General features: G+C 40.8%; 1 protein-coding gene across 1 annotated transcript in view; it reads left to right on the top strand.

Moving 5' to 3' along the window:
- The window catches only part of LOC136869341 (scavenger receptor class B member 1), a 161,563-nt gene extending 148,110 nt beyond the window's left edge, over positions 1-13,453 (top strand). The window contains exons 9-10 of the mRNA XM_067144844.2: positions 4,165-4,290; positions 10,926-13,453. Of these exons, the coding sequence (XP_067000945.2) occupies positions 4,165-4,290; positions 10,926-11,141 (342 nt within the window). The 3' untranslated portion in view covers positions 11,142-13,453. The remainder of the gene's footprint in view (positions 1-4,164; positions 4,291-10,925) is intronic.
- The last annotated feature ends 957 nt before the right edge of the window (positions 13,454-14,410 follow it).

Below are 14,410 nucleotides of genomic sequence, written 5' to 3'. Positions count from 1 at the left end.
ATCTCTTTGTAAACAAGCCAGCATAAATGTGGCAAGCCGAGAATGGCTGCAACAAATATCACCCAGAGAAAGGATACGTAGAATAAATACCTCGATATTGAAGTGGTCATATTCACGACTCTAAACTTTGAGATCCATTCAAGATAGATTAAATCGTTTATAGTACCATCTGTATGAGACTAAAGCCACCTCGCAGATCAACGTCTCCATCTTTTCTAAAAACATATTACAGTCAGACGACCAGAGATAACTCGAATCAAAGGTAAGCTAGAAAGAAATGCTTTGGCAATCCTCCGTTACATGAGGTGCCATCTGTCTAATCGGGACGAACTATACGTCAAGTCTAGCATAGCGAATGCTAAGCAGCCATAACAGACTGACTTATGATATCGAAAAGAATTCAATATCTGTAAAATACAAAAGCAAGATATGGAGGTAATGAGGTGGGGCTCACAACATTCTGGCGGAAATCGGATGGCACTTCTCCTGTCTCATACGTCTTGCACAGTAAAAGGAATAAACTCGCCATGCTGGTTTCCCCTAAAGCAGTCAGTAATTCAGAGGGAATGTCATCAATTGCAGGTATTTTGTTCCTATTAAGGTTTCTCAAAGCTCTGTCGAATTCTGACCTCAAAATTGGGTCACCCATTTCATCAGCATCAACAACCTCTTTCTGTTCTAGAACCTTATTATCTACGTCCTTACCTTGATACAAGTGTTGGATATGTTCCTGCCAACTTTATGCCTTGTCTTCTTTCTCTAGAAGTGTTTAGCAATCTGAGTTCTTAATATTCATACACCTAGTTTTCCCTTCCCCAAAGGTTTCCTTGATTTTCCTGTATGCAGTATCAACCTTTCCTAGGACCATACTACTTTCAACATCCTTACACTTCTCCTTCAGCCATTATTCCTTAGCTGCCCTGCACTTCCTATCCACTGCATTCTTTAATCGCCTGTATTCTTTTCTTCCCTCTTCATGTTTTTGCATTCTCTTATTTTCGTCGTTCATCGATCAGGTCTAGTATGTCACGATTTATCCATTGATTCTTATGATATTTCCTTTCTTCCTAACATCTCTTCAGCCGCCATACTGACCTCATTCTTAATGACTGTCCATTCTTCTTCTACTGTGTTTCCTTCATTCTTTCCAATATGTCCTTGTTCAACATGTTCCTTGAAATAATCCTTCACACTCTTTTCCTCCAATTTGTCTAGATCCCATCTTACTGGATCCATTCCCTTCTTCATTTCATGATCAACGAGTCGTGATCAGAGTCCACGTCTGCTCCTGGGAAAGTTTTGCAATCCAACATCTGGTTTCTGAATCTCTGCCTAATCATAATGAAGTCTATTTGATACCTTCCAGTGTCTCCAGGTCTCGTCCATCCGTACAGCCGTCGCTGTGTTCTTGAACCAAGTATTAGCAAGGACTAAAATGTGATTGGTGCAGATTTCAATCAGCCGACTTCCTCTTTCGTTCCTTTGTTCCTATCCGAATTCTCCTACTGCATTACTTTCTCTTCCTTGGCCTACCACTTCATTCCAGTCTGCCATCACAATTAGATTCTCGTCACCTTTTACATATTGTATTAAATCTTCTATCTCTTCATATATTCTTTCGATTTATTCATCATCCGCTGAACTAGTAGGCATATAGACCTGCACTATTGTAGTGGGCATTGGTTTGGAGTCTATCTTGACAACAATAATCCTTTCATCTATTACAGTTAAATGCTTTTAATTATCTACTTGTACATTGAAGCTTCCAGATATATTTTTCTAAACACATTTCTGTGACCACTTCCTTACTTAGGAATTTCTAGAACTTTTCCTAAAGCTTTCTCCTTTTGAAATGTCTCAGCTATTTTTTGGTTTCTTTTAAATAGTTGAAGAAGATGCTGTAGGTCATGAACATCAGTTTTCTCTAGAGTTAATATGGCACCAGTTGTTTCCTCACTGGCTTGTAAAGTTAAAATCGTGAAGTGCAGTTAACGAGTCCTTTACAACTGATGGCAAATTGATGATTTGTCAAGCATGCAACAAACATATCACATGTTCTATGAAACCCCCAGCTTGAGCAACATGCACGAAGTGCTCTGCATAGAAAAAGAAACAACAATCATGTCTACAGAAGTAACAAATACTTTTAATAGACATGCAGTCTTCACCTTCAAGTAACGCTTTATATACAGATTTAGTGTGATTATTGCAGCCAAGAATCTAAATTCACATCTTTTCTGGAAAAGTACTGCAAGTATCGTGTTCCTCATCAATCAACATTGCACAAGAATTTTATTCAAGTCTGCTATGACGAAGCAATATACAAGATGAGACAGTATATAGGAAATTCTTTCATATGGGTTTCTGTTGACGAAACAAAGGATGTCAAGGGGTAGATTTATTGCAAATCTTGTGGTGGAGGAGGTAGAACCTGAAAGAACCTCAAAGCCATGTTTGAGCTACTGTAAATAACTGGACTATACAAATCACTCAACTACTACGAGATTTGCGAATTATGGATTAAAAGCTCTGTGACCAACTGAGATTCAAGAGGAAAAGGTATTAGTGACATATTCTGACGCTACGACATATATGCTTAAAGCTGAAACTGTTCTGAAAGTGTTTTATCCCAATATGGTGCAGCTTTCCGGGCTTGGCTCATGGACTGCAATGTATTGCGGAATATATTAGAGCTATGTTTCCACAAGTGAATAGATTGATGTCAGCAACAACAACAAAAACTGCTTTATAAAAGGTGCCCAACGAGTACTATCTTACAAACAACAATTGCCAGAGATACCACTGCCCCCGGAACCAGTCTTAACAAGGTGGGTAATACAGACAGAAGCAGTTAATTTCTATAGTGACCATCTATGTACTATAAAGACTGTTGTAGATACTTTTGATCATCAAAGTGCTGTTTCTATTTGTGAATCAAAAACTGCGTTTAGTGACTCCAAAGCGGTCTCCTCAATGGCCTACATCAGCGGCAACTTTAGCTGGATTCCAGAAAGCATCAAACGCCTGGAAATATCAGGACTCCCACTGCAAGATTCTATTGCTGTAATAGAGGATGCTATTGATAAACTAAATGCTATGCATGGGCAAACTGGTGCAAGCGTATTGAATAAATTGCAAAAAAAAAAAAGTGTCGAAGAGAAATCCTGGTTATTCAGCATTTCACAGTGTGTGCCGAATTCTAAATAGAGACGATGTTGTTCCACCCGAGGACATTTCTCCAGCAAAAATTCCATATCTAAAATTTGCCCCAATTACATCACGTGACGTTGTAAGATCTTTCCCTGCACATAAGAACATCCTGAATGATAAATGTCTTTCAGTGGCCTCAGGGGACATTGAAAAATACATAACTGTTCAGTGTGCTACAAAATTTAATGTATAAAATTACTTCGAGTGTTGTAACTAAGAAAACAATAATTTTGCATTGAATGTGTCCGATATATTGATTTAATATGACTCCAGAGAACATTAAGAACAAAATTTAATATAAAACATGTTTTTGAGTTGTAACTGACAGAATTTTTTCCTATTAGATATGTAATATTACATATTTTACCCATTCTACATATTTTAGTGCTATTTGTTACAATTTTTTTGCCACTTGATACTACATAAAAATCTCAGCTCTACCTATAAATAAACGTTCATATCATTATATTAATCGTAGAATTGGAGACCCTTACGTAAATCTACAAGCTTCCTTGATTATTATTATTAGTATTAATAATAATAATAATAATAATAATAATCGTATGGCCTCAGCTATTATGTGCAGACATTTGAATTTGACGCCATCTGGCTGTCTGCTCGTCAATTTTGACGTTACGTTTTACTCTAGGCGTATTATTATTATTATTATTATTATTATTTAACTGTAGAAAACATAATAATGAAGATAAAGTTGGATTTCAGGAGGACAAATTGAGGCAAGTACTTCTGTATGGGAAGAGGAATTAGAGATTGGAGTAATTTATCAAGGGAAATGTTCGATAGATTTCCAATTTCTTTGAAGTAATTTGAAAAGATTAAGTAAACAACTGGTAGGAAATCTGTCACCTGAGTGACAGACCTAAATGCAGATTAGTGGTGACTGAATTTGGTCATTATTTTTGAAAGTACATACTATAACCTCTATCGTTTCAGCGAATCGGAACACCGTTAGCCGTGAAGATACGTATCCAGGTGAACATCCTAGTGACTAATGGTCTGATGCAGACTATTAACTCCAAGCTGGAGGGGGAAATAATACCCATCGTTTGGATAGAACGAGTATGTATACAAACCGTTACTCTAAGATATGTTTATTTAACTGTACGGGGTATAACCTATGAGAGTGATTTTTGAGTTATCTACTGTATATTTATTTTTGAAAATGTCTTTATACTTCAAATATTTGCCTCATTTTAAAAATTCTCAGATTAGGTATTGAAAAGTTGGTTCAGTTCAATTTTTGTTTATCTGCCTGTCTATCACATGTAAACGGTTTGATAGAATTTCTTTAAACTAGGTATTTCATTTCAAGGATATCTGCGATATTCTAGACTAGATAGTACATTATTTGATTCTTATACCGTGGAGTAGCAATATTGAGTAAACAAAGCAGGATGTGTCAAATATCTCTGTTAATATTAAATGTATAAAAAGCTGTGCATTATAAGAGTTTTGTAAAATGTAATTTAGGATCGTTTATGTTTTAAACACCTTAGAAATAATAATAACGGACATATTCGAGGTTATTAAATTTTTCACAAACTTTCGAATGAAGCGGCTGTACCTTTTTTAAGGTGCCCAGGAACTGTCACCACAAACGAGAATTGTTGTATACAAGGATCTTTGTATACAGTGAAACAACATAAAGTTTATTGCTTCAATGATTTGATACAATATACTGTATATAAGAAATAAAACTGAATTCTTCTTGAAACTTGTTTGAATGCACGCATTTAATGTTGAATGGGTTGCATACAGGGATGCTGTAGTAGAAACAGCAAGGGAATGCCTAGGAACAACTGTGTGTAAAGATGGGAAAAGGCGAACATCTTGGTGGAATGATGAAGTGAGAGCGGCCTGTAAACGTAAAAAGAAGGCTTAGCAGAAATGGCTCCAAACAAGGGCCGAGGCAGACAGGGATTTGTACGTAGATGAAAGAAACAGAACGAAACAAATAGTTGTTGAATCCAAAAAGAAGTCATGGGAAGATTTTGGTAATAACCTGGAAAGGCTAGGTCAAGCGGCAGGGAAACCTTTCTGGACAGTAATAAAGAATCTTAGGAAGGGAGGGAAAAAGGAAATGAACAGTGTTTTGAGTAATTCAGGTGAACTCATAATAGATCCCAGGGAATCACTGGAGAGGTGGAGGGAATATTTTGAACATCTTCTCAATGTAAAAGGAAATCGTCCTGGTGGTGTTGCAAACAGCCAAGCTCATGGGGAGGAGGAAAAGGATGTTGGTGAAATTATTTTTGAGGATGTGGAAAGGATAGTAAATAAACTCCATTGTCATAAGGCAGCAGGAATAGATGAAATTAGACCTGAAATGGTGAAGTACAGTGGGAAGGCAGGGATGAAATGGCTTCATAGAGTAGTAAAATTAGCGTGGAGTGTTGGTAAGGTACCTTCAGATTGGACAAAAGCAGTAATTGCACCTATCTATAAGCAAGGGAACAGGAAGGATTGCAACAACTATCGACGTATCTCATTGATTAGTATACCAGGCACCGGGCGAGTTGGCCGTGCGCGTAGAGTCGTGCGGCTGTGAGCTTGCATCCGGGAGATAGTAGGTTCGAATCCCACTATCGGCAGCCCTGAAGATGGTTTTCCGTGGTTTCCCATTTTCACACCAGGCAAATGCTGGGGCTGTACCTTAATTAAGGCCACGGCCGCTTCCTTCCAACTCCTAGGCCTTTCCTATCCCATCGTCGCCATAAGACCTATCTGTGTCGGTGCGACGTAAAGCCCCTAGCAAAAAAAAAAAAAAAGTATACCAGGCAAAGTATTCACTGGCATCCTGGAAGGGAGGGTGTGATCAGTCGTTGAGAGGAAGTTGGATGCAAACCAGTGTGGTTTCAGACCACAGAGAGGCTGTCAGGATCAGATTTTCAGTATGCGCCAGGTAATTGAAAAATGCTACGGGAGGAATAGGCAGTTGTGTTTATGTTTCGTAGATCTAGAGAAAGCATATGGCAGGGTACCGAGGGAAAAGATGTTCGCCATACTGGGGGACTATGGAATTAAAGGTAGGTTATTAAAATCAATCAAAGGCATTTATGTTGACAATTGGGCTTCAGTGAGAATTGATGGTAGAATGAGTTCTTGGTTCAGGGTACTTACAGGAGTTAGACAAGGCTGTAATCTTTCACCTTTGCTGTTCGTAGTTTACATGGATCATCTGGTGAAAGGTATAAAATGGCAGGGAGGTATTCAGTTAGGTGGAAATGTAGTAAGCAGTTTGGCCTATGCTGACGACTTGGTCTTAATGGCAGTCTGTGCCGAAAGCCTGCAGTCTAATATCTTGGAACTTGAAAATAGGTGCAATGAGTATGGTATGAAAATTAGCCTCTCGAAGACTAAATTGATGTCAGTAGGTAAGAAATTCAACAGAATCGAATGTCAGATTGGTGATAAAAAGCTAGAACAGGTAGATAATTTCAAGTATTTAGGTTGTGTGTTCTCCCAGGATGGTAATGTAGTAAGTGAGATTGAATCAAGGTGTAGTAAAGCTAATGCAGTGAGCTCGCAGTTGCGATCAGCAGTATTCTGTAAGAAGGAAGTCAGCTCCCAGACATCGGTCTGTTTTCAGACCAACTTTGCTTTACGGGAGCGAAAGCTGGGTGGACTCAGGATATATTATAATTTAGAAGTAACAGACATGAAAGTAGCAAGAATGATTGCTGGTACAAACAGGTGGGAACAATGGCAGGAGGTATTCGGAATGAGGAGATAAAGGCTAATTTAGGAATGAACTCGATAGATGAAGCTGTTCGCATAAACCGGCTTCGGTAGTGGGGTCATGTGAGGCGAATGGAGGAGGATAGGTTACCTAGGAGAATAATGGACTCTGCTATGGAGGGTAAGAGAAGTAGAGGGAGACCAAGACGACGATGGATAGACTCGGTTTCTAACGATTTTAAGATAAGAGGTATAGAACTAAATGAGGCCACAACACTAGTTGCGAATCGAGGATTGTGGCGACGTTTAGTAAATTCTCAGAGGCTTGCAGACTGAACGCTGAAAGGCATAACAGTCTATAATGATAATGTATGTATGTATGTACGTTGAATGTCTGTTGCATATGTACAATTATACAATACAAGAGTTCTATATACACTTAGTTCTATGTTGAGGAGATAGTCTGTTTCACTAATAAATTGTCCTGATAGTCCAAAACTATCTTCTGTGAAATTACAAGCGTAACTTGTAGAGAGAGGCAGAATGCTGGTACTAGGTTTATACTTGCAAGGAACTTGCATTAATTTATTCAAATAGCAGAATGCTAAGGTGGATGTCGGAGCACTGGTGAGGGTTAAAGGGAGTAGCAAAATGCTACACTCGGGGCTCGACGTGACTACGGGGATCAGGATAATGAGGCAATGTTCAGAGGTGAGACCTCACGGCCAGTAATGTTGTCCACCTGTTCAAAACACGTTTTTAAGAGGAATGCCTCCGTGTCTGACTTGCGGTGTGGTCTGGTCGTCGAACATTGGGGTAGTCCTGGAGAAGCTCGGAACGAAGCTCCTTATATATCGCTGGCTGACGTCATCGGTGAGCGTGCCAGGCGCAATGAAGACACCTCGTAGCTGCTAGAAACCGGTGATGCGGCGGGTTGCGGAGCTTGTAGGCGCAGAGCTTGCGATGCGGAGGACACACACAACAAGAATCACGGACGAATTCTCCAGCAGGTGTTCCACTCCCCAAAACACAATCTACGACGTACATCTTTGAAACACTGGATCGACTGGGAAAGAAGACTGAAATCATGTTGACCATTAACAAGTGGAAGCTGGAATACTTCTGCCATACCCAGGTGGCCCGCCAGTGCAGTAGTTTTCTATGTCCCGTATGCACTAATGATGAATGGGATATCTAACGATTGATTTTCAAGGGGCATTATTGCCTGCAGGTTAGTTATGTCCGAATTTGAAAGAGATAACAACAGGACGGCCGTTCGCTGCATATTCCTCAGCGCTAGCCGTTAAATGCGCCCCCTTGCGTTAGTAAGCATCGTTTTCGAACGCTCACTAGTAGGCTGGTGTTTGGTTGAGCAGCACTACAGTTGATGACAGCATATCGACAATGGCTGGTGCGTGCAACAACGGTAAATACACAGACATAGTTTTAATCTACGGAGAATCGGTCGGAATGCAGTCAAAGCTTGCAGACGGTATGCACAAGAGTTTCCAAACAGCCGCCTACTTTCTATACCCGTATATTGTCGGTCAGAGTTGCAATTATGTTTCGTTCAAGGCACATACATGCAACATTTTGGTAGAGTGGAATGTCTGTAATGAGTTATTAAATTTTATTTTCTACATCATTAGACTGCTTAAAAATGCACCCTGTTACAGAACGTGTGTAGTAAAATGACTGCTATTTGTTTCACATCCGAAATCCAGCATATTATAGCGCTCCTTTGTAAACCAGCGATCAGGCAACCCATTCATCATTACTGCATGCGGAACACTTATACGTAGAAAGTATGGGACTGGAGAGCTACCTGGTATAATGCGGAATGATAAGTACAGAATCCTCCAACTTGTGATACGAGGAAGAATAGAAGGTCGTATGAGACTTGGCAGACAATTAGATCTGTAGCTGAAGAATCTCGTGGACTGGTACTTGTTGAACACGATGTCCCTGTTCCGCGTCCCTGCATCCAAATTCAAGATCGCCATTTTGGTCGCCAACCTTCCCTAGAATATGGCACAGTAAAGAGGAGAAGGGGGGAGGACAAGAAGAAGACGAACAAGAACAAGAAGAAGACCACTTAGGAGAAGTCAGACTGTTCGAACGTAAGAAGTTTTTGAAAGCAAATTTTTGACGATTTCTTCAAAGTTTAACTGTTATTATTATTATTATTATTATTATTATTATTATTATTATTATTATTATTATTAACTACCGAGCTCGATAGCTGCAGTCACTTAATTGCGGCCAGTATCCAGTATTCGGGAGATAGTAGGTTCGAATCCCACTGTCGGCAGCCCTGAAGATGTTTTTCCGTGGTTTCCCATTTTCACACCAGGCAAATGCTGGGGCTGTACCTTAATTAAGGCCACGACCGCTTCCTTCCCACTCCTAGTTCTTCCCTGTCCCATCATCATTGTTTCAGTTGTGTCTTCCCCTTTGCAATTCAGATCACATTCCCGACAGTCAACTTGAGCAACTTGAGAAGGGTAGACATAACTCTGACTGATTTCTTACTGATGTGGCATTCCACATTTTAAGTCACAAACCTGCGCTGAGCCTTTGATCTTGGGGGAGGGGGGTGCAAGGAAGAAAATAAATATAGTCGAGGGGGGGGGGGGGCAACTATTGCTGTGCTGCTTACTTGAGATCTTAACCGGCAATATAGTTACAATTACAAGGAGCCAACGTGAACACTTCCGTAGCAACTAGCGAATTGGACGTTCCCCCCCTCTCATCCACGCCGCAACACATGGACATGATGCCCATATACGAAACTCATATTATGAGCAGGCAAGGTTTTGTACCATCAGACAGTGATCTACGTCTACCGTGTTCCACCCATTCTGCAGGTATTTCGTAGCACAGAACAACATCGTTCCTTCAGCTGTTTCTTTTACATTTGTAGCGGCAATCGTAGTGAGATTGAGTCTAGTTATTGAATATACAGTAGTGCTCGAATACATTTGATCAGATAGAGTATGTATAAAGCTGTAGTATAATGATTCTATGAGGATTGTTATCATTTAAGAGTTAGTGGGTGAAAACAACTGTAATGTAAAAGTCTTATGTACTGTACATCAAGTTTAAACTAATTATGTATTTCATATCCAAATACTGATAGATTCACCACTGGAGATTTTAAATCCCCTCCGTAAACATTCACTGCATGAAGGACAAGACATGCTCTAAAAACAATTTTATTCGTATAGGATTACGGTTCAGACATAGACTTAGGTAAATAAAATTACTTTCGTTAGAAGTACGTATATGAACAAACCAACGTTGCAAGAGCTGAGCACCGCACATACTTAAGACAAACAGGTTACTTGTTTCAGATTTTATTTCCTCAGACTTAAAATATTTACATCACTGTTTCACTGCAGAAGTAGCGTAGCTATGATCGCCGATGGTGGGAGGGGGGGGGGGATGTAGAACACAATGAAGGTGCAGGAATACTTGTCATTGTAAGGGCACCGATATAAGTAAATTAGAGATCTGTTGGTTCTACAATTATGCCTCTTAATGTGTGTTTAGTTTATTGTTTGTTGGCAATTTCTGTTTATGTTATTTTTAAAAAATTCAATTTGCGGGGGGTATTAACCCCCAATAACCCACTGGCTAAGCGCTTGCACTGCAGCCTATCTAGTAGGGAAGAAAACAAATTCTCTACTGAGAGAACTTGTAAGGTGGTGATTGTGACAGTTCTTTTTTTACATGATAACCCCATGAAATCAAATCAACAAGATTCCTGATAATATAAAATACACTACCTTGATACCAATAAGTGTGATACGAAAGAAGAGTTATTTCAACGGTAATCAGCGTCCTTCTTTGCGAAGGATATAGAGAAACTTCTTTAGCTCTGGGACAGGTGCCATTGTGTATTTTGCCCAATATATTCAGTTCTCGTTTCTAGACACCAGACTATGCTTCATTTTTTAATCTGTATATTAGTTGTCTTCTATATATTGTTCTGATGATCTATTGTTTATTTGCAGGAAATGGATACTTACCCAGACGACGTGAAAGATATCATATACATGATCACTTTCACGCTTCCTGTCGTGAAAACTGCACTCAGCTACATATTCCCACTGCTCATAGCCATCACGGGCATTGTCTTGCTCATATGCGCTTACATCGAGATCGCGGCGCTGTTGCGAAAGGACCCGCCTTCACGCGCCGCCTCCGAAACGGTCATCACCCGCCTCTAGATTGTCTACATTGGAGTTTCTCGTCGCTCATGCAAACTCCACGCAGTAGTTTGGTATGGCCTTTGGTTTCCTGGCCTGCTAAATCTTAGATCATCGACTTGCTACTCTGCTTAGGCGCTGTCTGAAGATTGAGCAAAATGAAACCTGCAATAATCGACAGAACAATATATTCAAGATGGCCAAACGTTCTGGTCATTGATAGGTAACATGCAACATTTTCATGGCTGGGCAAGAAATATCAAACTTCATCTTCGCTGACCCTCTCGCTGCAAAATTCTCCTCCTTGGCTCACACTTTAACCATAACATACATTGATACTGATAATTACACTGAGGAAAATGGAAACTGCTACACGACGAAAGGATGTGCGTACACCGCCCCAGGTGTGCTTAGTGGGCGGATGTGAGGCAGTGATGCAATGGAAACACGGTCAGGTGCCTCTGTGTACACATGTGGACACGGGTCAGTAGAAAGTATGCCCACTCGAAGCTGCAAACGTTTCCAAACCATACGTGGTATGGGGTCAAAAAGGCTTTGGATCACAGCCTGTGGAATTCTAACCCATGCTTGCTGCACCGCGAGTGTCAGCTCGTCCACAGTTCAGAGTGGCTGAGAGTAGTGATATAGGCATGTAGTCTTCAAGTTCCACACATGTTCAATACATCTTAAATCTGAGGAGCTGGCAGGGCACTGCAGAATCTCAATGTCTTGGAGAGCATCTCTGAAGATGTGTGCAGTATGAAACCACTGAATTGGCTACTTTGTCCAAATCATTGTGCCCTCAACAGTCACTAGTGGTGATAGATTTAACTTGAAAGCCAACCGCTCCTCTGGCTGTGCTGTGATACAGTACTTGGCTTCATGTGCTGCTCGGCGATACGATCGGGGCGGCCGCTCCCCCTATACGCTGTCGGACACGATTTGAGACGATCATCGCGAACACGACAAAAGCACGAGTCATCACGGAAAACGACACCATGACATTCGTCTGTCCGGTGTGACCGTTCTCAACCACAGGACAGCCTCACATATCGATGTCGTGGGATCAGGGGAACACTTGCTGCAGGGATACGGGATCATAAGCTAGTTGCACGGAAATGACTACCAATGGTTTTTCGCGCTAGAATTCCCATTGTTGTTGCTCGGGGTCTGTATGGGATATCCAAATATCGCGGTGATCTTCCCACACTATTTTCCATCGAGGTGGTAATCTCCTAGGTCTCCGAGCAGGTGTCCCTTTATTTGACCACTGCTGCCACACACGTTATACCGTAGAAGTATTTCGGCCACCACGTGCCGCTACAGCCCGTACAGATAACCCATTCTCACGCAGACCATATACGCGGGCCCTCTCAACCAGTGACAACTGTTAATATCCTACTCGTACCCATTGATGAGACATGTTTCACAAACGAACGCTTCACGTCACTGCATCACTAAGCTCTACTGGGCTCCGCATGCATGAATTGGCTCGTCCATAACCAAGCAGGTGGGGAGGGCCATATGAACAATCCGTCTAGCCTGAGACCGGTACTGTTTACGTATCTAGCTCGCTTCATTCTGTAACTCCAATATCAGCACGAATCTCTCATACCTTGGTAGTGTTGTAATTTCCATTTTTCATAGATTATACGATGCATAGCACTCTTGGTCCTTTTCACCTACTCTCCCTTTACTGAAAAAGAGAAGTTTGATATAACTCGTGTATCGTATTCCCTAAAGACCATGCCTCCGATCTTAGGTAATGTACGGTAACCTATATGCGTATTGTGTAAGTTCACCAAATGTCTCGTATATCATTTATTCATTTTCATTTCATATTTCCATTTTAGTATTTAGGAAATAATTATTTTTAATGTAATTCGCCAGTGAAAAGCTATATAAATGTCCTCGATTAAGCCTACTCGTATGCTGTTTCCGTACGTGTGTAATCTGCTAATTTTCATTGAACGCACATGGAAAACTTCATGGAGGAATACTCGCAAAACGAAATGATTGAGAGCGCTCAAATTTTCAGAAGTTGTTATGTTCCAGTACAGAACTTGAGATAAACACAGAAGGGCTACATCAAATGACCGGAATATATAGTCTACTTCATAGTAATACATAGGGAAGAGAGTACAGGAAAGATGAGTCAGCCATTCTGCGCAACGTTGCCAACCACAGCAGAATACTGAGCATAGCAGAACTGAGGTTTTGGAGCGGAGGGCAGACTGTATGTAGCAGACTGGTAAACCGCAGTAGAGTTTTATAGCTAAGACACAATTGTCGAAAAGAATGTGTTCAATCTCTCTTCTCTCTCTCTCTTTCTCTCTCTCTCTCTCCTTTTTAACATTCTCGAGAGGAAACGTCCATACCATACCATACCCCATGGCACTACAGCCCTTGAAGGGCCTTGGCCTACCAAGCGACCGCTGCTCAGCCCGAAGGCCTGCAGATTACGAAGTGTCGTGTGGTCAGTACGACGATTCCTCTCGGCCGTTATTCTTGGCTTTCTAGACCGGGGCCGCTATCTCACCGTCAGATAGCTCCTCAATTCTAATCACGTAGGCTGAGTGGACCTCGAACCAGCCCTCAGGTCCAGGTAAAAATCCCTGACCTGACCGGGAATCGAACCCGGGGCCTCCGGGTAAGAGGCAGGCACGCTACCCCTATACCACGGGGAGGAAACGTCCTTTTAGGTTTAATCAAATTTTAGTTGTAATGGAAAGGAAAGGGCCTTTATCATACCTTAATTTATTATATTCAATGTTTATTTTACATGATTTTTTAAAAGTAACTAATGTCTTTAGCCTTATGGTATGATGACTAACACTGCTGGCAGATAACTGACAGATGCTGGGTTGGATTCTCGACTCTGTTAGTAATTATTTCTCGAGTTGGGATTATCCCTGCATAGTTTATATGTTATTCATATTTTTCCTTTCATATTCCAAAAGTTGTCCTGCTCTGTGAGTACTGTATTTTCGATCCCCATACTGCACGAGCAGAAAAAGGATGTTAGTAAACGGAGGAACGACCGTAAATCTTAAATAGCCTATACGTTGTACTATACTGTGGATACATACTACTGTATTATAATATTTGTTGTTTTTTAATCATCAGTCCGGTTTGATGAAGCTCTTCATGCCACCATATCCTGTGCTAACCTTTTCATTTCTACATATTGACTCTAATGTGCTTGTCATATCCATGCGTTGGTCTACTCATACCGTTCTTACCGCGTACACTTTCCTCAAAACCCAACTGAACAAGTTCTGGGTGTCGTA

Source organism: Anabrus simplex, chromosome 1 (genome assembly GCF_040414725.1).
Source record: "Anabrus simplex isolate iqAnaSimp1 chromosome 1, ASM4041472v1, whole genome shotgun sequence".
Lineage (NCBI taxonomy): Eukaryota > Metazoa > Arthropoda > Insecta > Orthoptera > Tettigoniidae > Anabrus > Anabrus simplex.
The sequence above is the reverse complement of the archived record's forward strand: the minus strand, read 5'-3'. Positions and strand labels throughout refer to the sequence as shown.